The 25,495-nt window shown below is 39.8% G+C and overlaps 1 protein-coding gene and 1 long non-coding RNA gene across 3 annotated transcripts in view; one reads left to right on the top strand and one right to left on the bottom strand.

Annotated features, from left to right (window-relative positions):
* The window catches only part of RASEF (RAS and EF-hand domain containing), a 57,037-nt gene that overhangs the window by 7,767 nt on the left and 23,775 nt on the right, over positions 1-25,495 (bottom strand). Inside the window, exons 5-15 of one of the 2 annotated variants that reach the window (XM_010975862.3) lie at positions 23,365-23,442; positions 20,596-20,711; positions 18,457-18,525; positions 16,739-16,823; positions 15,801-15,889; positions 8,297-8,555; positions 7,862-7,993; positions 7,599-7,746; positions 6,222-6,303; positions 5,056-5,170; positions 1,216-1,335 (exon numbers count right to left, since the gene is read on the bottom strand). In XM_010975862.3, coding sequence (XP_010974164.2) covers positions 1,216-1,335; positions 5,056-5,170; positions 6,222-6,303; positions 7,599-7,746; positions 7,862-7,993; positions 8,297-8,555; positions 15,801-15,889; positions 16,739-16,823; positions 18,457-18,525; positions 20,596-20,711; positions 23,365-23,442 — 1,293 coding nt within the window. The remainder of the gene's footprint in view (positions 1-1,215; positions 1,336-5,055; positions 5,171-6,221; positions 6,304-7,598; positions 7,747-7,861; positions 7,994-8,296; positions 8,556-15,800; positions 15,890-16,738; positions 16,824-18,456; positions 18,526-20,595; positions 20,712-23,364; positions 23,443-25,495) is intronic. The other variant, XM_031447339.2, reaches the window with a different exon arrangement.
* Positions 1-25,495, top strand: part of LOC116151801 (uncharacterized) — a 134,800-nt gene that overhangs the window by 107,949 nt on the left and 1,356 nt on the right. Inside the window, exons 9-13 of the long non-coding RNA XR_010382584.1 lie at positions 803-2,517; positions 4,837-5,021; positions 17,643-17,800; positions 20,716-20,864; positions 24,233-24,361. This is a non-coding gene — a long non-coding RNA (uncharacterized LOC116151801). The remainder of the gene's footprint in view (positions 1-802; positions 2,518-4,836; positions 5,022-17,642; positions 17,801-20,715; positions 20,865-24,232; positions 24,362-25,495) is intronic.

The raw sequence follows: 25,495 nt of genomic DNA, 5'->3' as shown, positions 1-25,495 counted from the left end.
CTAGTAGAAGTGGGCAGTGCTGTTGCTGAGTTTCACAGCCAGGATGTTATGGGGTTAAATGGAGACTGCCTTTGAGGATGCAGGAGGATGGAGGTCATGAGATGCATATTAAGTCAGCAAACCTTGGGAAATCTGAGACATCATGGGGAGGGAATGAAACTGGCATGTGTCCAGGAACTATGAGATCTCCCGGGGGATGTGTGGGTTACATGGGCTTAATGTCTGTCTCCCCCCCGGACAGTAAACTATGTGAGGGCAAGGACAGTCTGCTTTGTTCTCTACCCTTTGCTCAGCTCACAGGGAAGTGCTTTTCATATGGTGGATACCATTAAATATGTGTTGAATGAATCTCTTTTGTATTTCACTGCCTAGTTTTGATGTTTATCATATTTTGTTCACAGTTCTAAAATTTAAAACATGAAACAATTCCAACTTCAAATAATGAAATTGAAACTTCTCTTTAAAGTTCACACATATATGCTACAGAGCAGTCCGTTCATGGTTGCTGTCTGTTCTGACCACAGACAGCAACGTCAAACCAGACGGTTACAGTAAGAACTTATTTGACCCAAGGAGCACCTGATTCCTTGTTCTGGTAAGACAAGTCACAGGAGGGCCGTGCAGCATTCTGACACAAGGGTAATAATGAGACAATAAACACTGCCCACGGTAATAATCTGGACAGAATGGGGTCTATCCTTTATGCAAATGCATATCCAAAAATTAGCGTATGCTATTCCAGCTGAGTACAAATCCTAGAGAAAAGAACGAGTCTTTCAATTCTCTTCACCCCTTCACCCAGGAGACACACTGCAACATCTGCTGCCCCTTGGCAAAGGGACCTTCTGGAACCAAACCCATCTTTTCAAAATAGGACACCCATTCTTCTTCCTTTGCCTGGATTCCAGGACGAGAGAAGGATTCCAGGAACCGGGGAAGAGTGAAGAGGAAGACAGAATAACTTTGCCTCCTCTTTGTCATTGATACTCAGTGGGGAAAATGATCAGGTGACTGTTTTACCTCTACAAGTGATTTAATTCTTGGTGCAATTACTTACATTCATGGGGCAGAGGGGGGCCACTGGGAGTTCTGTCTATATAAGGACAGAAGACCCATCAAACAGAGTGGAGGTTTGTCAACAAAACCTCCACCTCTTCAGCAAAGGCAGACAAAAAGCTGAAGACCCCTCCAGTTTGGACCCTCTCTCACTCTTACCATGGCCAGTTTTTCTCCAAAGAACCCTGTGACACATTTTTGTCCCTCTGCTTCAGCAGCGTCACGAAGATCAGCCTTGTTTCCTACCAACATGATAGGAATGCTCTCATGGGCTGCATCCTACCACGAAGAAAAGAACAAAGTTGTGCAGATGTCAAACACTGGACAAGTTATGAGGAAGATGACTACAACGGCCACCACTTCCAAATGCCCCTGATGTGCCACGTGATGTACAATGTCTTTAAACCTCAAACTGGCTCTAAAAAGAGCCAAACTTTTCCCCACTGCCAGGTGAGAACACTGAAGTTCAGAGCGGTTCAAGAAGACCTTGTGAGGGCCGGGGCCAGGGTTCAACAGACTCCATCGCCCTTCCCACTATACAAACCAATACAAACTCAAGAGGCAGGACCACAGAATTCTATCTGGCTGTGGTGCCCACATTATTTTCTACAATTTTCACTCCTAACAGTGGTTACTACAAGTCAACTTCATTATCCCAGGTACAAAACACACGAGCATTCCCTCAGCTGTAATGGGGCAAAAGTGAAGTTTGGCAGTTCCACACCCGCTGCTGTCTGGTTTATAACAGAAGCACAATATGAAGGCCTCAAGGTCAACGTTCTTCTTGTGAGGAGTCAAGGAATGATCATTCAGAGCACCGGATCCTTGGAATGAGGCCCCCGAGGCAGCACAGCGCTCCGCCGCACCATCCCAGCACTCAGAGGAGCTGGCTGGCAGGATGGAAGAGCGGGGAGGCAGCCAAGTTTGAGACCCCGCCCTGGCCGCTGTCTCCGCCTGTTTCTGCCTCCGTTTCCCTAACTGGAAAATGAAGGGGTCAGTGACGGCACATCCCACCTCAGCAAGCTATGATGAGAACAGAAGACAACCTGACTAGAAAAACAGGTTTCTGGTTCCTGGACAAGAGAAGCAGCAGCCCTGACTGAGATGTGGGGAAATGACTCTGCAGCACCTAAAGACATCCAGGTGCTCATCCAGTGTGGTGCTGCACCTGGCATGGAATCAGGACATGAGCCTTAAAGACAGTGAAATTATATCTGACTTCCTTTCTCTTCGGACCATTTTCCTCCAACCAAACTCACCAGAGTGAAATAAAAGCGCAGGGGAGCAGGAAATGAAAGGCCCACCCAAACCAGACAGCCCGCCCACTAATGTGTTAAGTAACTGTGTTCAGTGGGGAACTGCTCGGGATCCAGAGGGGCCTCAGAGGGAAGCCGTTAATCAAATATTCGATGAAGTAAGCCAAGAATCCGAGCGTCTAAATGACTTCTCAAAGTCATACAGGTAAATACTGGCACCTCCTTCAAGTCTTGACTCAAATATCACCTTCTGGTGAGTCTACCCTGACCACACTCCCTGCAACCCACCGCCTCGCCATAAGCCCCCCTTTCCCTGCCCTCTTTTTGTTTCTACAACATTTATCACTTTCTATCATTCTATTTATTTTATTTGTTTGTTGAGTGTTCTGTCTCCCCTACTCGAGTACAAGCTCCATTTTATTAATGGATATACAGCAGGCACTAGCATAGCACACGCACAAAACAGGTATGCCCCCCTCCAAATATATATACATATATTTAGATTTACTTTATTTTATTTTTATTTTTTACCTGGGGAGGTAATTAGGTTTATTTATTTAATTTATTTTAATGGAGGTACTGGGGACTAAACCCAGGACCTCATGCATGCTAAGCATGTGCTCTACCACTGAGCTGTACCCTCCCTACCATGCCTAAAATACTTTTGAATGTGTAGAAGTTGGGAAGAGATCTCATGTCTCAAGTGTCTCCATCCAATTTTTACCCAAGTATTCAATCAATAAATAACTCGTGACACAAGTAAATGGCCATAATTTTATCACAAGATTTTGTAACCCAGTGGTTTTCAGTTTAAGTGCATTAATGATTAATTCACAGACATTCTACTGCTTCTCAGGCCTCTGGCCTATCCCAACGATCTCACCATTGGTTTCTACCCACTCTTATTGTGCCCACTGAGATAGCGTCAGTAGAATTTCCTCAAATTAGAAAAGGTGAGCCGGGGCAAAGGTTCACTGTGATAAGTGAAAGTCAGAGTCTGATGGTGTCTAATTTTCTCTCCATAACAAATTCAAAAATTCTTCTTGAATACAGTTTTCTTCCTTTTTAGACCACATGAAAAGTAATAGGGATAGCTACACTTACCACATGTAGGTGCTAATTTATTTATCAAATTATGGTAATGGGGCCCCTGGCAGAGGCCACAGCTGGTCACTAAGGGCTATTTCATTACTATATGGCCGAGCCTGCCTTTGTGCCTCCTTTTCTTGAGTATAATCCAAAGTCTTAAAATGAAGACCAAGTCCAACAGTTTCAACAATAAAAGGTTTTGCTATAGATCTTAAATATCACTTAGGTATGAGTTAGCTGGGATTCTCCGTTATTCTCCGAACTCACTGGTCTATCCCAGGGAGGTCCACCTGTTCCCTTGAGGCGATGCCCCTCCTCTACGTACTAACTACCTTGGAGAGCCTTTCTTGACAGCAAAAGATTTTTCCTTAATCTGCTGCTCACTCTGGTGCTTAATCAAAGGAGCAACCAGTGTTGAATCAGGATGTCCAACTCCCCCTGCTACCCCTAACCTCTAAATAACTAAAAGCAAGCGTCATACACTTTCTATGCCTCAGGTTTCTCATGAAAAGTGAGGATAACATTACATTTCCTACTTCTTTTCTCAGATATGTTACAGGGATGAATATAACGTGTGGAAAATTTTGTGAAATAAAAATACTACATAAATGTCAACACACTTTCGTTGTATTTATAATTTTAAGTCATGATATTTCAGTTGAACAAAAGTCACGTTTATTTATCATTGCCTGGGTCTTACTGCAACTTCAGTCATTTCTTACATTACTTCTTTAGTGAGAAAGAGAACATTCATTTTGGTGTTTTACAGGTATGAGAAGCCTAACTGAAGAATCTGGGGCTAACTTGAGATCAGATAGCAATCAGTTCTCTGTTCAGCCCCCACTGCACTTAATGCCTGTTAAAAATTACAGATAAAAGACCTGCTTGAAAACCTGTGTTAGCTACTGGTTTTGTTTTGTTTCTTCCGAAAGAGTATGCTGAACCAGGAGACTGATGCCGAACCATGGTGATTAATAACTGCTGGTAGCATATTAACTGTGGTTGAAATTACTTCCTACTTAAAAAAATTATTTACCATAAAACAAAGAATGTGAAAGCTTCTCAGATGAATGACACCATCTTATTTGACCAAAGGAAAACACAGATAGCTCCCACCCAGGTTTAAAATACCAACTGCTGGTTTCAGTGGTACCTTGGAATGTGTAAAGACCCAAATCACTACCAGAAAAAAATAAGGTTGAGAATGCAGTTCCTATAGAATTCGGACCCGGCTCAAGCTCACAGCCAGGTCGTGTTTCACTTATGCTTCTAGCACACATGGGTCTCCTATTACACAGCCTGTCACGTTACACCCCAGCCCCATCACCCCCTTGTTTCTGAGCTGCCGCTCCTTCTTGGGTTGCCTGAAGTTTTACTTGCTGCCAATGGGGTTCTGATTTCCTCTTTCAGAACCCAAGATTTTTTTTCTCCCCAGAAGCTCACTTTAGCAGCATCCTTGGCTCTGTGGGAACTTGCCCAGCTGCTGAGGAAGAGACCGATACTGGGAACCTGCTTCTCAATCCAGTCCTTCCTGACAGCCTGGATCAGGGGTTTCTACTCAAGTTCACTTGGACAGAGAAGAGAAACAGCATTTTCCGAGACAGCCTCTAACTTTCCCGTGTAAGTTTTCTGTCTCTCTGTTTTGATTTCTTACCTCAATCATATCTACCCATTCCCGTACATTAAGAAAGCTTTTCTCACACGTGACATCGTACAGCAGCAAAACACCATCTGCTCTTCTGAAGTAAGACTTAGCGATACTTCTGAATCTGGAAAAGAGAAAAGCATGTGAGTAACGGTTCTGATCAGTCAGTCGGTTTGGTGCCGTCTCATTCTCTCATGCTCACTTTTTTCTCATCTTCTAAAACAAGCCCCAGCTGAGAAGAATCCAATGGTAACCAATTACTGTGAAATTGCCCTCCCCGAGGCCTAGAATGACCTGGTGACAGGTAACAGGGTAAGAATCTCGGCTAGTGATTTAGAAAAGCCAATCATTTTTTCCCACCAATCCCAAGAATGTCTACAAACTCCAAAGCATAACCAGGACAAGGTTGAGACCATAATGTCTAAAAATTTCAGCTCGGCAACAAGCTCCCAGAACCCATGTGTGGTACACAGAGAAGGATGGAAGGAGACGCACATCAGAGACATACGATTTTTTGGGGTTGTTGGTAGGGAGTATTGTTGGTGGGCAGGTGGAGGAACTAACCATGTGGAACACATAACACACATACACGGGGCGTTGCGGGTCCAGCAGGAAGAGCACACCTCCACCTGTGTGTCCTAACTCTAAACCAAGTGCAGTATTTCACAGGATCTCAAGTACTATGCCAACCACACAGATTTTTAAAATGCTGATACTCCCAAGCTGCTAGAGAAAATGAGCTCCATGTGGGCAGGTACCTGTGTCCATTTGCTCACTGCTGAATCTGAACACCCTGAATGGTGCCTGGTTATAGAGGTCAGCAGGTACTCCCACACTTGAACAACTGGACGGAGTGTGTTTCCAAAGAGTTGGATAAGATTAAAACCTAGGCTTGATGCTTCGGGCCACCAGCAAAGAATGCAGGATAAGGTCCTGTCTCACTGCAATTCTCTTGTTAGGAAAGGGCAGTCTCTTTTTCCCAGTGGGTCAACAGTTCAAAGGAAGCTTAAACATCCTCTTCTCACACAACGATGGATCAGTGAAGGAGGAGGTGGAAAAAAGCGAGCATACTATATCAGAATTACATAATTATGAGTATAAAAACACCAGGCATCCTACAAAGGCTTGTCTGTGCAAACCTCGGCAGAACCCAAAGCATCATGAAAAGCACTTGCCTCTCCTGACCGGCCGTATCCCAGAGCTGCAGGACTGTTTGCTCTCCATCCACGATGAGAGTTTTCATTTGAAAATCGACTCCTGAAAAAGAATATAATAAGAGAACATGGAGAATATGATGTAAACAATTCCACTGGTTTTTACTTTCAAGCCCTCTTTAGATGAGACAAGTGCCAATAAGCTAATGTTCAGTGAGGTAGAGAGAGATGAACCTGGCCTTCAAGGAGAGGGACCTTCACATACTAATTATAAGTCAGACCACACATCTGCACAGACGCATGTCTGCAGGTTGGCTGACTTGGGGAAGGAGTTAATCTATGGACAAAAGGAAAATCTATATCCTATTTGTCCATGTAATTAGATGGACTCAGTTACCTCTGTGTGTGTGCATGCACATAAATATGCCTATGTGTATATGCAGGTGTATACGTGTGTGCATGTATATGTATACATGTACGTCTATATGATATATAGATATGCCATGCACCCTAGCAACTGAACAAAATGTTGTAGTCTTTTTATGACAAGTTGAAGTGAACTTTCAGCTTTGTTATCTTGAAGGGTATAACAGAGAACCATAAATTTACAAAGACACTCATTGTGAAGAGGGTAATCAATCTGTCGTAACATTTCTGGTTATCAAAATAAGAACTCCTTAGATGAAAAAAAAAGATAATTTGCATATCTTCAACTCCTTTTCCTGATTATTATGCAAATTTGGGCAATCAGAACACGACTTTTTCCTTGTTCTGAGACATATTACTCACGTATTCCGTTGTGCAGGAAGGGAGGGAACATACACCCGGCTATGATTTTGACCATAATAACAAACTGGCCGACATAAATGTCACTTTATCAACATCAAGTGACACCTGATCATAAAGGCATTCCCTGGGCACTCTATGTGAAAGTGCACCTCTCTCAAACCTCATTTTTAAATTTGTTTTCCATCTATTTCTCTCCTTTGGGATGAAAGTTCCTTGGGGGCTGGGATTTAGTCAGCTTTGTCTGTTGTGTATCCATAGTGCCTACAGTATGTGGCTCACAGTAGGACCCAGGAAATGCTTGCTGAAAAAATGAATCTTGTCATCTCTGGCTCTAAACTTGGTTTGGTTGATCTCACTGGGTAAGTAGATACCTTAGTCCTTTGTTAGTCTTCCTTTCCCAAATTTATGCCTTAGCCAAAACATAGGAGGACTATTCTATAGACAAGGACACATACACACAAGCACATGCACACACGCACCCCATTACACGTGCATTATACAGAGAGAAAGAGAGAGAGGTCTGTGTATCTGTGTGTATAATCCCTAAAGGAAATAGAATAAAGCTAAAGAAGGTCATTTCCCCATTATCCACTGAAAAAGGAACCGTACCCAGGGTGGCACTTGTATTTCCTCGAAATTCATTCTTGCAAAGTCTCGTGAGGAAACTGGACTTCCCCACTGCAGCGTCGCCAGCAAGCACAATCTTGTAAGCCTTCTGGGAGCCGGCAGATTTATGGTTATCGTCCACCATGTCTGTCTAGGGGAAGAAAGCCACAGTGGGTGACCATGGAGTGCCAGCTTTCTTCCTCGTCAGTTATACAGCATGAAAATGAACAGTGTTCATGAATAAAAGTGCCTCCGAGACCACCTACCTGTGGTGAGAGTGCTGAGATGGGCTTTCTCGAGGAGTTAAGGACGCTGCCTTCACTAGCAGACCCCTGGGGCTTCCAGTCTGGGGCCACGCCTTCCGAGCTGTATGTCTCTTCATCCCTTATATCAGGAACCTGTATTGTTTTTTTTGAAAAGTCAGCCGTTAAAAAACAAAGTATCTCATTACACATAAATATTGAGAATTAAAAGGAAAAATATGCAGCTGAATCTACAGTCAATGCTGTTAATGGAACAGAATGGCCACAAGAGGAAACCTGTGAGAGTTTTCCCTACTTTGTAGAGAAAACCATTCTCCTGACTCTGTTTCACATGTATGATCTTTAAAACCTTGCCCACAACAGATTAAAGTCAAACAGGGCGGTATACATATTTCTATCGAAGATCAGGCCTAGGAGAGCAGTGACTTTGGGGCTTACGTCTGTGTCTGAAGCGTCACCCCCAAAGCTCTCCTGTGTGCCGTGCGACCTCTGGAACCCCCTCTGGTGCTTGTACTCCACCTCCGAGTCATACTCATTGGAGTCTCTCAGGGTAGACAAGCCGCTGTCGAAGCAGCTCTCAGGGAGGCTGTCAACGTCACAGTTCATCCTCTGCATGGGGTCACAGTTCATCCTCTGCATGGGATCGCAGAGGGCCAGTGAGTCACAGTCCTCATCCATGTAGGAAGAGCGGCATGACCTGGTGACAAAGGAAAGGACCACGGTACTTGAGGGCGAAGCTCAAGATGCCGCGGCAATGGAATCAGACAGCAACGGAATCAAGAAGACTGATATTCTCATTCCTGCCCAGAGCCACAATATATTCCATGATTAAGCAGCAGGAGAATTAAAATGCTCAGAGCAATTTTGGTTCATTCTATGCAACAGTCGATTAAGATAAAGACATTTAAATTGAACGTTTAATAAATGAAGCTATTTAAAAGAAATCACCCCTTCTTTATTTCTCGATACAAAGGGAATTAGAATTCCCAGGATGTAAATGCAGTCTCAAGTTATGTTAAGTAAAATGTATACAGAACAAGTGGACCTTTTTACTCTAATGTGACCAGACCATATTATGAACAGTGTGTCCATTTCTGGATAACATCTCGACTGCAAAGGGATGCCAAGAACCAGAATGAGAAAGGCAACTGAGGACGTGAGACTTCAAATCCTCAGGTCTCAGAAACAGTTCAGTGCACTCGGCTTAAATTGTAATGTTTACTCTCTTCAAATACTTGAGGAGCTGACACAGGAAGCATACATTCTCTCAGGCTGCACAAGACCAGATAAGGTATAGCACTGATACACTTTTCTGGGAGTCACATCTCTAATCAACTTGGTGAGAACTGGCAGACAATTAGAAATGTGTGGCCCTGAGTTTTCTGCCACTAAGTGTTGACATGTCTGGAAAGACTCCTATGGGAGAGGTTTCGTGGGGAGGTGCTTTGTACAAAGGCTAGAATTCCTGATTTCTAAGATCATTCCACTTGGGGAACTCTAACATTTTTCAAGTAAAACCTACTTACTTTTGCTTTTCCATTTGATTCCCGTAAGTATCTAAGTTTATACTGAGATAAGAGCAAGGGCTACAACTTACTTAGTCCCCACTGCACACTGGGCATCAACATGGACACTTGGCACACATGATATCACCAGGAAGAGGAAATGGGCGGGGTACATAGGTCTCCAGATATGAGAAATAATAAGAGATGGATGTTCTTAGAAAAGAGAGGGTAACCTTAGTATAAACACAAGTATAAGCCATATAAATCTGAGAAGTCAAAAATATTTTTGTGCAATTAGAAAATGTTTAAAACTAACTAAAAAGGTAATTTAATCACCAAACTCTCTCTAAATATGTTGCTCAATTATAAAGTCTTTATCCTGGGACAGGAATTTCATACCATATCTCAGTCTACCTAGCTACCTGCATATGTGTATATTTGTGTACCTTTTCTTTTCGTTTGTCTCATCATTTATGAAACTCTTTTTCTGAAACTGATTTTAGGTCAATCTGTAAGGAACCTAAGGAAACCATTCTCATTACAATATAGTAAAACTTCAGCTCCATGTCATTATTAATCAGAACTTCATTTTTTTTTAACCTGTTCATATTGTTGATAAGGAACAAAGGAGAAAAAATCCTGAATTGAAAAATCACCTCCACGAATATATAGAATCTAAGTTGAAAATATAGGCATAAATCAGACTTCCTCAAACTCAACTTATATACATACCATTTAAAAGTAAACTATTCTTATCTGTCTTAAGAATATTTTCATTACAATTAAGCATGTAAAAATATAAAACAAGTTATATTTTTGTTAGAGTTCTTAGGAAGAACCCAAAACTACAACAGATATACAAGTTAAAATCCAATAAAGCCACAAAACAATAAAATTAAGTTTATAAAATGCTTTTAAGTTAAAAAAAATTTTTATTGAAGTATAGTTGATGTATACTATTATATAAATTGCAGATGTACAATATAGTGATTCACAACTTTAAAGGTTATACTCCATTTATAGTTATTATAAAATACTGGCTATATTCCCCATGTTGTACAATATATACTTGTAGCTTATTTTATACCTGATAATTTGTACTTCTTAATCCCCTAAGCCCATATTGCCCCCTCCCCTCTTCACTCTCCCTACTGGTAACCACTAGTTTGTTCTCTGTATCTGTTAGTCTGCTTTTTTTTTTTTCTTGCTTTTTTTTTTTTTTTACTATATTCACTAGTTTGTTGTATTTTTAAAGATTACACATATAAGAGGTATCATACAGTATTTGTCTTTCTCTGTCTAGACTTATTTCACCTAGCAATATGCCCTCCAAGTTCATCCATGTTGCTGCAAATGGCAAAATTTCATTCTTTTTTATGGCTGAGTAGTATTCCATTGTATAGACAGACCACATCTTCTTTATCCACTCATCTACTGATGGACACTTAGGTTGCTTCCATATCTTGGCTATTGTAAATAATGCTGCTATGAACATTGGGGCACATGTATCTTTTTGAATTAGTTTTTTTGTTTTTTCCAGATATATACGCAGGAGTGGAAATGCTGGAGCATATGGTAGTTCTGTTTTTAGTTTTTTGAGAAACCTCCATACTGTTTTCTATAGTGGCTGCACCAATTTACGTTCCCACCAACAGTGTATGAGGGTTCCCTTTTCTCCACATCCTTGCCCACTTTTGTTATTTGTGTTGTTTGATAGCCATTCTGATAGGCGTGAGGTGGTATCTCACTGTGGTTTTGATTTGCATTTCCTGGTGATTAGAGATGTTGAGCATCTTTTCATGTGCCTGTTAGCCATCTGCATTTCCTCTTCAGAAAAATGTCTATTCAGTTCTTCTGCCCATTTTTTAATCGGGTTGTTTGTGTTTTTGGTGTTGAGTAGTATGAGCTGTTTATATATGTTGGATATTAGCCCCTCATCAGTCATATCATTTCCAAATATTTTTTCCATTCAGTAGGTTGTTTTTTTTAATTTATCTTTTGCTGTGCAAAAGCTTCTGAGTTTAACTGGGCTCCATTTGTTTATTTTTGCTTCTATATCCTTTGTTTTAGGAGATGGAGCCAAAAAAATATCAATATGATTTTTATCAAAGAGTGTTCTGCCTATGTTTTCCTCTAGGAGTTTTATAGTATATGGTCTTACACGTAGGTATTTAATCCATTTTGAGTTTACTTTTCTATATAGTGTTGGAGAATATTCTAACTTCATTCTTTCACGTATAGTTTTCCAGTTTTCCCAGCACCAGGTATTGAAGAACCTGTCTTTTCTCCAATGTATATTCCTGCCTCCTTTGTTACAGATTAACTTATCATAAGTACGTGGGTTTATTTATGGACTCTCTTCTGTTCCACTGATCTATGTGTCTGTTTTTGTGTCAGTACCATACTGTTTTGATGACTGTAGCTTTGTAGTATAGTCTGAAGCCAGGAAGCATAATTCCTCCATCTCTGCTCTTCTTTCTCAAGATTACTTTGGCTACTCAAGGTGCTTTGTGTTTCCATACAAATCTTGAAATTATTTGTTCTAGTTCTGTGAAAAATGCCTTTGGTATTTTGATAGGGATTGCACTCAATCTGTAGATTGCCTTGGCCAGTATGATCATTTTAACAAAATTAATTCTTCCAATCCAAGAACACAGTATATCTTTCCATCTGTTTGTGTCATCTTCAATTTCATTCATCAATGTCTTATAGTTTTCTGAGTACAGGCCTTTTACTTCCTCAGGTAGGTTTATTCCTAGGTATTTTATTCTTTTTGATGAGATAGTAAATATGACTGTTTCCTTAATTTCTCTGATAGTTTGTTTTTAGTGTATAGAAGTGCAACAGATTTCTGTATATTAATTTCGTATCCTGCTCCTTTACCAAATTTATTGATGAGTGCCAATAGTTTTCTTTAGGATTTTCTATGTATGGTATCATGTCATCTGCAAAAAGTAACAGTTTTACTCCTTCCTTTCCAATTTGGATTCCTTTTATTTCTTTATCTTTTCTGGTTGCTGTGGCTAGGACTTCCAAAACTATGTTGAATAAAAGTGGCAACAGTGAGCATCCTTGTCTTGTTCCTGATCTTAGAGGAAATGCTTTCAGCTTTTCACTGCTGAGTATGATTTTAGTGTGGGTTTTCATATATGGCCTTTACTATGTTGAGGTATGTTCCCTCTATGCCCACTTTCTGGAGAGTTTTTATCATAAATGGATGTTGTCAAAAGTTTTTCTCTTTCTATTGAGATGATCATATGGTTTTTATTCTTCAATTTGTTAATGTGATGTATCACACTGATTGATTTGCAGATATTAAAAACTCCTTGCATCCCTGAGATAAGTGCCACTTGATCATGATGTATGATCCTTTTAATATACTTTTGGATTTGGTTTGCTAATATTTCATTGTGAATTCCTACATCTATGCTCATCACTGATATTGGCCTGTAATTTTTTTGTGTGGTATCTTTGTTTGGTTTTATCATCAAGGTGATTCTGGCCTCAAAGAATGAGTTCAGAAGTATTTCTTCCTGTGCAGTTTTTTGGAATAATTTGAGAGGGGTAGGTGTAAGTCTTTTCTAAATGTTTGGTAGAATTCGCCTGTGAAGCCATCTGTTCCTGGACTTCTGTTTGTTGCGAGTTTTTAAATTACTGATTCAGTTTCAGTGCCAGTAATTGGTCTGTTCATATTTTTTATTTCTTCCTAGTTCAGTCTTGAGAGATTGTACCTTTCTAAGAATTTGTCTATTTCTTTTGTGCATTTTATTGCAGACAACTGTTCATAGCAATCTATTATGATCCTTTGTTTTCTGTGGTGTCAGATGTAGCCTTTTCATTTCTGATTTTATTGATTTGGGCCCTCTCCCTTTTTTTCTTGATGAGTCTGGCTAAAGGTTTCTCAATTTTGTTTATCTTTTCAAAGAACCATCTTGTATCATCATTGATCTTTTCTCATCTTTTTTAGTCTCTATTTCATTTATTTTTGCTCTGATCCTTGTTTTTTTTCCCTTCTACTAACTTTGGGTTTTGTTTATTCTTTTTCTAATTCCTTTAGGTGTAAAGTTAGGTTGTTTATTTGAGCTTTTTCTTGTTTCCTGAGGTAAGTTTGTATTGCCATGAATTTCCCTCTTAGAACTGCTTTTGCTGTGTCCCAGAGGTTTTGGATCACTGTGTTTTCATTTTCATTGGCCTCTAGGTATTTTCTGATTTCCTCTTTGATTTTTTCAGTGATCCATTGGTTGTTCAGTAGCATACTGTTTAGCCTCCATGCGTTTGTACTTTTGCAGTTTTTTTTCTTGTAGTTGATTTCTAGTCTTGTAGCATCATGGTTGGAAAAGACGCCTGATATGATTTCATTTTTCTTAAATTTACTGAGGCCTGTTTTGCAGTCTAGCATGTGGTCTATCCTGGTGAACGTTCCTTATGCACTTGAAAAGGATGCGTATTGTGCTGCTTTTGGTTGGAATGCTATGTATCAATTAAGTCCATCTGATCTAATGTGTCATTTAAGGCCAGTCTTTCCTTATTGACCTTCTATCTGGATGAGCTGTCCATTGATATGAGTCTCCTACTATTACTGTGTTACTGTTGATTTCTCCTTTTATGTCCATTAATATTTGCCTTACATATTGAGGTGCTTCTAAATTGGGTACATATAGATTTATATTTTCTTCTTGGATTGATCCCTTGATCATTATGTAGTGTCTTGCTTTGTCTCTTATAACAGTCTTTATTTTAAAACCTATTTTGTCTGATATAAGTATTACTATTCCAGCTCTCTTTTGATTTCCATTAGCATAGAATACATTCTCCCATCTCCTCACTGTCGATCTGTATCTGTCTCTAGATTTGAAGTGAGTCTCTTTTAGGCAGCACATATATGGATGGGTCTTGTTCACATCCATTCAGCCACTCTGTGTCTTTTGGTGGAGTATTAGTCCATTTACATTTAAGGTAATTATTAATGTGTATGTTCTTATTGCCATTTTTTAACTGTTTTGGGCTAATTTTTGTAGGTCTTTTCCCCCCTTTCTTCTTTTGTTCTTTTCTCTTGTGATTTGATGACTATTAATTTCTATATTTGCATCAAAAAGAAAAGAAAAATTAAATTCTTATATCAAACTAATGCCCCCTTGCCAAAGGAACATCAGTCTGGACCACGGTGGCCCTCTAGTGACTGTTCAAGGTAATGAGCACACAAGTGCTACATTCCTGCCACTCTGAGGCACTGGGATATGATGACTTTGTCCCTTAGTCCTACTGTCAAGGGGCAATTTGTCCAGTACTACCAGCCTTATGTATGGTGTCCACTCTTTTCAAAAATAAATCATGGTGAAATTTCTGAAATAATTTCAGTTATATTTCCCCCTATTTGCTTAGAACTGATCCTAAATATCAGTCCAGGAAAATGGTATCACACCCACATATTTGAAAAAGTAGTATCTTTCCATAACGGAGAAGCCAGTTGCCTATAAATTGACAAACCACTAAATTTTTCTATTTTACATATCAGTGAATAATAAAAAATATCTGATACCTGGATAGAATTTTCTTAAAAGTGATCACCAACAAGCCTTGATAACAAACCTTCCTGAAAGGGGGCCTGACCGTTTTGCTACCACTAGGATATTAAGCACATTATTCTTTAGACCAAAAGTCCTCGAGCGAAAAGGGAAGGAACGTAAATCAGAAAATGGCATCAGAAACAGACAGCGAGAAACCTGCAGTTTATGCACTCACTTCTACATCAAACTTCGACATATTTCAAAATGAGCTTCTTAAGTAGCAACACTGGACATATGTATGTACACATGTGTTCGCATGTGTAATCTTTCAGCTTTTACTGCTAGATCTCAAGTTATAGTACAGCCAATATTTCACTTTATTTGATTAATAAATAGAGCTAAATTCTCACTTCTGGAAAGCCTCTGTGACTCCTTTAATACAGTAGCTCATAAACATCTACTAGCCACATTTCTATTTGTTTTAAAAATTTCCTTTTCCTCGAACATTGCTTGCATAATGTTATACTGAGCTGTTAAACATTTACAGATCGTGCCAAGAGTCTCAACATCATACACCACATATACCACAACATCATATACAGTAGTTCCACCGGCTTCCCAGAAACACCTTTAACCTAGTGCACTTCTAAGAAACAAGACATAATTAGGAATGAGGTAAGGGTGAGCATACATAAAACCAAGTCATGATAACATCTTAAAGAAATCACTTTGCCCTCTCTGAAACATTTTTCCTTTAACCTTTATACATTTTATGTTTCAGAAATTTAAAGTAAGATAGCAGAAAACAGAAATTAGTGTACCAAGTGTATTCTATTATTTTAATTCACCTCTAAGCAAATTTACTTTCCTTTTAACTTTGATCCAGAATTCAAAAAAGAAAGAAAAAAAAGCAAGTAGGTGTTAACATACCTGTCATAGCCCAGGGGTTGAGGAGAATGACCATTAAATTTGGGACTGCTTCTAGAAATTGTATTCCCTGGCGATACATTATTTATGCGCTGTAATGCATAAAATACATTAGTAATATTTTGTTATTCCATGTAAACATTTTATATACATTTTAAAAAACTGCTAGCTTACTAATGTAATTGAAAGTCTGGTATCCTACATGAGAAAACGTAAGCACAGAAATCAAGGGAGAAAATGCAACAGTAGTTTCTCGTCATCATGCCATATAAGGCATAGTGGGGCACCCTGGTTCCCCCTTCTTTCGATTTGTCTCTTTTTGAACTATAGTTTGGCTTAGTGACTGACTTCTCCATACCCAAAGCTGTGGCACTGAAACCCCAAACTTGAAGCTGATTTCCAAGTGGGAGATGAGGCTTTCCGGCACACGTAGTCTAAGGAAGGTCCTCAGAGTTCCAAAAGGGCGTTAGCTTGTTTCTGTTGGAGGGTTTAAAGCCCAAGGCCTCCACTCTGATGGTCTCACTACCACAAAGAATACCCAATGGGTCTAAATAAACTTCTCAGCCAGAAATACCCTACCTTTCCTCTCAACTGGGCAACATTTTATTTGTACCTCCAGGAGATTTCCCACTTTCTTCTATTATTGCTCTCCATGCATATCCTAGCTCCCTACTACACTATAAACTCTTCCAGGACCCAGGTCCCACCTTATACATCTTTGTCTCGTCTTCTGGAACATCAAACAAAGAGCTGGCTAACATCTAGACATTTATTTATACAGAGGAGTGGCATTTTCTCTAATTTCGGAAAATGTTGTCTCCTTTTACTATGTAAAATAGTTTCTCATTATTATAAGCTCTCTTCTAAGAAAATATATGATTTTTATCAAAATACTCTACCACAAGAAAGAACAAAGTGTATTATAAAGTTCTATTGCATACCAAGGATCTGTTGAACTTGCTGTAACTGTTTTCAAGGGCGCTCCTTAGGCCGTCGTTACTGTCATGCAGTTTCCTGTTAGCTGATCTACAGAGTAAATAAACACAATAAACAAACAGATAAGGAAAGTATTAGTGGGGGTAAATGTCACCACCTTGTTTTCAAGCTGTGATGTTCAGAATGTGGAGTGACCACCTCTTGCAACTTTCTCCCGCTTCCCCCTTCAAACCTCACAAACCGAGATCATAGTTCATTACTAGAAGTGCAACTTAATCAATGTATCACTTCTCTTTGAAGGTCTGAAGGCATTTAAGAAGCAGATCAGCTATGCTGTGGAACCCACTTCTCCCTCAGATAGCTCCGTTGTTTGGATGGGTTTGGTGCAGGTCTCTGTTCCCTAAAGGCCTGAAGACAGCCGGCTCCACCTGCTCTCAATGCCCCACTCCGCACGCGGCCCTGCCAGGTGCAGATGCGCTGTGTTATGTCACATTTCTTCCTCCTGGCTATGCTACATCCCACTCGTGGCCAGGTGCCGTACCAACAGGCGCTGCTGTGCACCAGCTGAAGGCTCTGATGTTGACTCAGGGTTCAAACCCCAACTCAGGCACTTACTTTCCACGTGCCTTATGGAAAGCCTTATTAGGCTGTCAGAGCCTCAGCAACTTCTACGAAATGAGGATAATAAAAGAGCCTTTGCCTTAGAGATTGGCTAATCTTTCCCTGCTTCAGGCTCATTCATCTTCCAGACCTCAGCTCAGTTCTCACTTCCTTCCGGAACACTTCCTGGACCTTTCTGTTTAGGTAGATGCCCTTAGGAGACACATGTCTCCCCTGCCCTTCCTCTCTCCTTTGGCATTTTATATTTCTTCCTGTAAGTATTAATCAGGTTCCATCTTCTTCCCCTAGACTAGCCCCATAAGGAGAAAGACTTCTTCCTCCTACTTGCTGCTCTATCCTCAGCTCCTGGCATACCTGAACCACAAAAGGTGCTGAGTGAAAACCTGCTGAATGAATGAATGAATGAACAGGATTCTTGTAATATATCAGCTCTATAATTGCCACAGGTGAGACTTGATAGGTATTCAAAATGATGAAAATAAAAAAGAGGTCAAGCCTGACCTGACATCATCTGGGGAAACTGAAACCAGAAAAAAATATTGCCTGGGTAGAAAAGAAACAAAGGGGCAGTGGGAAGGGTGGAGATTTTGTGGGGAAGGGCTCAGAGGACGGAATTCGTGCAACTTAGTTGCAAAGTAATGTAATATTTCTAAGAGGTTAAAAAAAAAAGAAAAATATATAGATAACCAGGCACAATAAATTAGGAAAGAAAGATAGCGTATGCCCAGTGGCGGGACGTGCACTACTGTGTGATGCCTGAAATCTTTTCAGGTGCTGAGCTGCAGAGAAAGCTGCTGAGGTCGGGGCCGCCATTCTTTACAGTCCAGTAAAGGTATTATGAAGATGCGTCAGACAAATCCCCTGACTTGCAAGGGCTTTTAGAGAATTATACTCTAGTCCCTGGATTTGAATAGTTTATGTAGGATTAGAAGCGTCAGAAAGCTAAGGTGATGTGCTGAATGCTTCTCTCTGAGAAGGAACAAGCAGGGATCTGTGAAGCTGGCCTTTCAAATACGGCAACTCATGTTACATGTGGCATGTGTTTTACTGACAAAATAGAAGTTACATGTAAATGTGATGAGCACTTTATATGAGAACTTACTGGAGTATTTCAATTTGCCTCTCAAGACTACTTCGATCTTCCGTGTACTCTCGGATTATTTCCAGATCCCTGTAAAATTATATTTCATGTTTGAATGAGGATTATGTGTTCAGTGCTATCTTAACTATACCTACCCTCCCAAAGTCCTGCGTCCTTGACCACAGTTTTCTGTCTCTCTGTGCTCCTGCTCAGTTCCTCTGAGCCATTAGAAGCCTCCTCTCCTCCTGTGACCCACGAGCGTACCCACACCCTCTGTTTCCTCCAAGGCTCTGGTCCACCACATCCCCCTGGCAGCATCTACCAGCTCCTCCACCCCAGCTCACCGACTCGGCTCTGTCCCTCACTGGGACTAAACCCCTCGACCTTAAGCAAAGTCCCCTCTCACTGGACACTCACGTTACAGTCACTTCAACCCAATCCACTCTCTCACCTCTGACACTTCGCTGCTCATTCCAAGCCTTATATAACCCCAACCCCAGCTCTCTTCTCCTTTCTTGTGATTCCATCTCATCTACGTGCTCCTAGTCCTGCACCCACCCCTCCCCACCCTGAAACCACACAGGAATCCATAGGACCAGGCTTCCTCTGTTCATTGTAAACTCACGCTCAGTGATTCCTCTGTTGCTTTATAATGAAGAAGCCCTGGCCTCCTTCTTAAAATGTCCATGCAGAACATCAGCCGCTTACCTCCAGCCCCTATCCCACCCCAGCCCCATTTCTAAGCAGAGACCCTATCTGCTTCCAAAAGTCCTCAGCCTGTTAAATTTTGTCCATAATAACCTGTCCAGTCACTCTCTTGATAAGGCTAAAAGTTTCCCAATTGTCTGTAGGAATTTAAGTTCTTCAGCCAAAAATTCTGGGTCTTCATATTATAGCCTTAAAATAGCTCTTAAACTCAAAAAAAATTTTTTTTAACTTTTGCCTTTCCATTCAAAATATGTTTTTCTCTTCCCTAGTCTATCGTTCCCCAAACCAGTCTTTTCCTTCCCTGTGTTTTGCCCCTGCTTTGGGTTTTGCCTTACCTGGAACAACTCTGAGACTCTTTTCCCATCTGTGAAATGGGGATAAGGAGAGTCCCCATCTCATAGGAAACCCTGAACGAGTTGAGGGCAAGTTCTCAGGACGGTGCCCGATAACTGTCAGCGTGACCGCACTGCTTGCTGACGCCGCCTCCGCTCCCCAACACAGGCTCTCCCCTCGCAAGCCCACCTCACGTGCCTCTTCTTCAATAATGTCTCCCCCTCTTCTGAACTAAAAAAAGGCTCTGTCTACCATCTCAGGGCAATGAACCCAACCTCGGTGTTCGTGGAATTACGGTATTGTTTCTGACGTTGTGGAGTTCATGTGTTGTTTAACTCTGTAACCTTTTACATTTTTATTTTTCCCAACTAAATTTGAAATTCTTAAAGAGCAGAGACCACATCTTTTCTTTTTATATATACTGCACACTCATAACTCCTTATCTAGCTTAGGGACCTATATATAGTAGGTGCTTAATAAATGTTTTACTGCTTTCCATTACACTACATTTTTTTTTTAACAGGACCTTAATTCTGATTAAAGTTTGCAAACAAATCACAAGGTATTTTTCCCCAACTGTATGTGTGCTAGGGGATACACACACATACTAACGCATTTTATGTTTACATAGTCCTATATAAATATCCATGTATATCTTCCTTATATATAATTACATGCCTCTGTGTGTACATGTGTGTGCTAGGTTTTATGTTATTTGCAAAACTAAAGCATAGCAAAATAGAACGACTTGCCGAAGACTTGCAGTTTTCCATTTCTTTATGTTATAGGGCTAGGACCCCCACCTTCAAAGCGCTTCAGTTAGCACGGCCTCTTGACACTTTATGTATAGTCTTCTGCTCCCAGTTAATGCAGACATTTTTAAGCCCTGCACTGTCCTGCACAGCCAATAATTAAACTAAATTAATCCATTTGTTTAAAAAAAGTAAAAACACAAAAATCACTAGGAAATCTGACACTAAAAATCTTTAGAAAGCAAAGAACACATTAGTAAAGTTAACAAACAGCCCTTCATTATTACATAGCTGAGCTTCATTCACATGGATGGTTACCTAATAAACACGCCACTCAAACTAAATAGTGAAGTGTGAAGTTTCATACCTCTCAGAATTCAGACTCTGGTCAGCATAATCACTTTTCAAAGAATCTAATTCACTTTGAAGAAAGGCTATGTTTGTCTGTGCTTCTAAAAGATCTTTCTTGACTTTCTGATTTTCCTAGAAAAAAGGAACAGTGCAGGTCATTAGACTCAGAATTTCTTCCACCTGCGAGAAATGAAGTCCAGCACAGTGTGACCTTCCCACGCGTCACTCTCACCCGTCCACGAGTCTTCAAACCTTGGTGTTCAAAGAGCTAATCATCAATTCAAGGTAATTTAAAATTTGTATGAAGTATTAAACTGTCAAAAATTAAATCCTCAAGGTTCTTCTTCTTTTTTAAATATTTGACGTTTGGCGCCAAACTAGAATAGTCAACAGTTTATCATGATGAACTTTAACATGTTATTAGCAAATTAACTGAGACCAGACATTCAAACGTCTGTTTTACTTAATGAGAGCCATGGAACAACTGACAGATATTCTGTGGAATTAATAGTACCTGTTACCAGGCAGACTGGCTACTTTTTACAATAAATCCTATCACCTAACATTTTAAAGTTTTGCACTTAAAAATGAGCCAGTGTTGTTAGGAAATTTCTATATTTTTCTTTAAAAAAAAGAAGAAAGAAGAAAATAAAATCCTTGGAGGCTTCCAGTTCAATATGGTGGACTGAGGACATGAATTTGTCTTCTTTCCCTTCTGAGACCCCATTAACATGAAATACTAAAGGATAAGAGTTAAAAGAATGGAAGAGGGGCCTACCAGCAGTCAAGTGATTTAAACCCATTTCTGGAAAACGGAAACTGGATGGCAATGTGCTGACAAAGGGAAGAGGGTAGGGAAAAGGAGATCCAGAAGATGTGTGTTGAAGGGTCTACTGAAGAACAAAGAAGAGACAGCTGGTCAGGCAGAACCCCAGAGACTGAGAAGGGGACCTGAAAATGGAGAGTAAAATTATATATTAAGGCATCCTGCTTCTCAAACCTGCACCTGGTCTTTCCCTAGAAAAGGGGAACAGACAAGCCAGAGTTGAGTCCAAAGACAACAAGACAGGGCTTCTCTGTAAAAATAACTGAAGGACTCCCGAAAGGAAAGCTGAGGCTTCTCTCTGAACATCCCTGTCCCACGCATCAGGTGATCGGGGTCCCATGTCTGACAGCCAGCTTCACACACAAAGCTCTGAGGAAGACTGTCTTCCAGGGGAGAGGCCCTGAGGTAAACAGATCTATTTGCCTAGCTGCACAGGAGTCCTACCTACACCAGCTACCTAAAATGATCTGAAATTCCGAGATGACATCTGGAATTGGTAGCAAGTTTAAAAAGCAACCAGTCTAATAAAAATTAAAATTTCCTGGACTCCAAAAATTAATATTTTCAAGTAGAAAAATGATCAATTTCATGCACTGGAAAGAATAAATAAGAAGTTGCAAGGTATCAGTGATATCATGAAGATGGCAGAGCTTCTTTTTACAAGAAACCAAAAGCTCAACCAGAGAATTTAGGAGAAATAAGCGACTCTATAACAAAGTCACAATCCAAACACAAAACCAACTAAGAGGTAGCAAAATCTGGAACTGGTAGTACGTAAAGGGGATTCATCTGACCACAAAGTTGGGAGCCTTGTCTTTTGAGTGGGGCGTGGATAACGACTGGAGAGAAAGAGACACAAGTCTAGCTCACTCCAACTCACTTCTTGGCTCTGCAACTTTGCCTTTCAACTTTTAAAGTCAATCTGAAAACAAGATAAAGAAAATGACGATAATATAGCAGATGTAGATGTTAATCAGTTTTGGCAACAGAATGACTAAAGATATGGTCGTCAGAAGGAAAAGGGGCAGAAAGAGGAAAGTTGGAGGAAGGGTAGGGCAATAATATCTCATCTTACAAAGCCAGGATACCCGTTCCTGGGCATATATCCATAAGGAACCCTACTTCAAAATGATACCCCAATATTCATAGCAGCACTGTTCACAATAGCCAAGACATAGAAACAGCCTAAATGTCCATCAACAGATGACTGGATAAAGAAGAGGTCGTATATTTATACAATGGAATACTATTCAGCCATAAAAACTGACAACATAATGCCACTGCAGCAACATGGATGTTCCTGGAGAATGTCACTCTAAGTGAAGTAAGTCAGAAAGAGAAAGAAAGATACCATATGAGATCGCTCATATGTGGAATCTAAAAAAAAAAGAAAAACAAACAAAACATAAATACAAAACAGAAATAGACTTATAGACATAGAATACAAACTTGTGGTTGCCAAGGGGGCGGGAGATGGGAAGGGACAGATTGGTACTTCAAAATGTAGAATAAATAAACAAGATTACACTGTATAGCACAAGGAAATACATACAAGATCTTATGGTAGCTCACAGAGAAAAAAATCTGACAATGAATATATGTATGTGCACAAACAACTGAAAAATTGTGCTCTACACTGGAATTTGACACAACATTGTAAAATGATTATAACTCAATAAAAAATGTTAAAAAAAATGCAGGGTTAGCTACTTAAAGGCCATGCCATTATTGCTTTGAATAAAAAAATAAATAAAAGCATTCACAATCGGTATCACTGAGGGAGAAAGCCTGCATAGACAGTATCTTAAGTCAAAGGTATTTCAAAGACTTTCTCCAACTGTAGTATTAATTTCTCTTTAAGCTTTTAATCCTGGAACACTGAAATCATAGCATGATTTTATTTAGGAAACAGGAGTCTAATAGGAATTATATTTCTGTAAGTGAAAAGGTAATTCTTACCATTGATAAGTCATAAATTTGTTTTTTTAATGCAGCCACATCTTCTTTTTGACTTATGTGTCTTGATTGTTCTTCTAGCTGGAAAAGCAAATAAAAGTTGTGCATTTACAAACTTACTTTGAATTTATTCAGTTAAGTTTAGAAATATACTTGCATATGGATGTGGAAATTCTAGAAGCCTTCAATTTTAAACATTATACAACCTTATAAATCATTAAACTACATATAATCCAGAAGGATTTGAAAATATGCTTTAAATAATTTAAACATTTGAAAAGGGGATTTTATTATTTTATGAATTTTCTGTAAAACAATTAAAAAGCCTTTTTTTGGGAAACCATTCAACTATCAAGCAACGCAAACCACTCTCTTTCAATTATGTTGCATATGAGTCTGGACTCTTACATTCTCCCAAACTTTACCTGCATTTAACACTTTCTATCCTGTATCATAATTATTTATGAATGTTTTATCTCTCTTACTATAGTCCAAGATTTTTAACAGCAGAATTACTGTCAAAATCAACTATGTTTTCTTCACAATGATCTCAAAAAATGCTCATTTAATGATCTAAAGCAATAAAACTTAAATATGATATGAAGTTAGAGACATACACACAATAAAATTATATACACACGTGGGCTTTGCCTGCTGGCTGGCTGGTTAGTATTACCAGACTAAATTGGCTCAGAAGCAATCCTAACGTGGACAACAAAAATGTCTGTCCTATGCAAGGCTTACACCCCCTGGGAATGCAGAGATTTGTGGGTATCCATTAATGGACTATGAATGCACTGACCAAAAGGAAAGCCATATTTCATCAAATCTAAGTCAAAATCTACTCTGACACTAGACTTCATCTTGCCAGATGACACCAATGGAAGGTTTTCACACGGCTGTCTGAAACCAAGAGGGCCACTGATTTTAAGACCATGCCAATATTAAAGAAGAAAAACTGCTGAGGGAAAAATGAACTTCTCAGAAACAACGGCACAAGGTAATGACAATCGGAATAAATTTTTGTATAGTTCTTTACAGCCTTTAACGTGTTCTTCACATAAACCACCACTGGAACAAGTGAGAAAGCACCAACTGTGTAGAGACAGAAAGTCAACCCACTGTGTATCAGCCGAGTGACTTCAACAAGTTTTTAAACCTGGAAATCAGGTCCTCATCTGTAAAAGTGGGAAATTCACGCTCTCCTCAGAGAATGTTTGAGAATTTGATTTTTTAAATTATGAAAAGAGCTTAATAAACTACAAAGTCAATAAAATGTCAGTTATTATGGTTAGATGGACAGTTTATTATTAATCCCATCTTGCAGATGTAAAGCTAGTGATGAGAACAATGAAGCCAACTGTCCCAGGTGTTATGAAAAGAGATTGACAGGGTCTTGATAAGGACTCAAGTCTCGTCACTCCTGATTCTTACTGTTCAGTGTCTATTTGGTCTCCATCATACGCTGTTTTAGGGCAAGAAACTCTGTGTCTCCTCTTGCAATCATTCTCTTAGTCTAAAGATTTAGGATTACATAGAAATAAGTAAGAATAGTGACTAGGAGAATCTGTGACGCTAGCACAAAGCAAGGGATTGGTCCATTCAAATTCTGTAATTCAAGCATAGTATGTACGGTCTAATTATCTCTGGAAATCAGATATAAGGTTGACATTGATAATAATTTTCCAAGAAGGATACTGGGGAGAATTCTTAATAATTCCAGAAGTTTAAATTGCAATAGCTCACAAAATGTGGCTGTCACTTAATCCCATTCAGTATGAACACTGGAAGCAGCACTAAAGGTTATCATACCAACAACCAGAGAAGCAAAGTGATGTGTCCGATTTCACAGTGCCACCTTTAGGGACGGTTATTTTTTAACTACCCATTTTTATTTTAGCTAAGACATTTCCATTAGTTATGGAGACAACCCACATGCAGGAAGTGATCTCAGCACTGTGCTGGAGCCAGCGTGTACCAGCAGGTGAGAACCTATTTATTTTCAGCGTCTCTTCCCAAACTCTGCATTTAGTGATGTCAGCTTGGTAGCCTGCAATCGATAATGGTGGGAGTATTTACAACGTGGAATTCAGCAAATGCTGCAAATCCCTCCTCCCTCCAGAACCTCTTGTTA

This window comes from Camelus dromedarius, chromosome 10, assembly GCF_036321535.1.
Source record: "Camelus dromedarius isolate mCamDro1 chromosome 10, mCamDro1.pat, whole genome shotgun sequence".
NCBI classification, from domain to species: domain Eukaryota; kingdom Metazoa; phylum Chordata; class Mammalia; order Artiodactyla; family Camelidae; genus Camelus; species Camelus dromedarius.
Note: the sequence above shows the minus strand (reverse complement) of the source record. Positions and strands in the feature narration are given on the sequence as shown.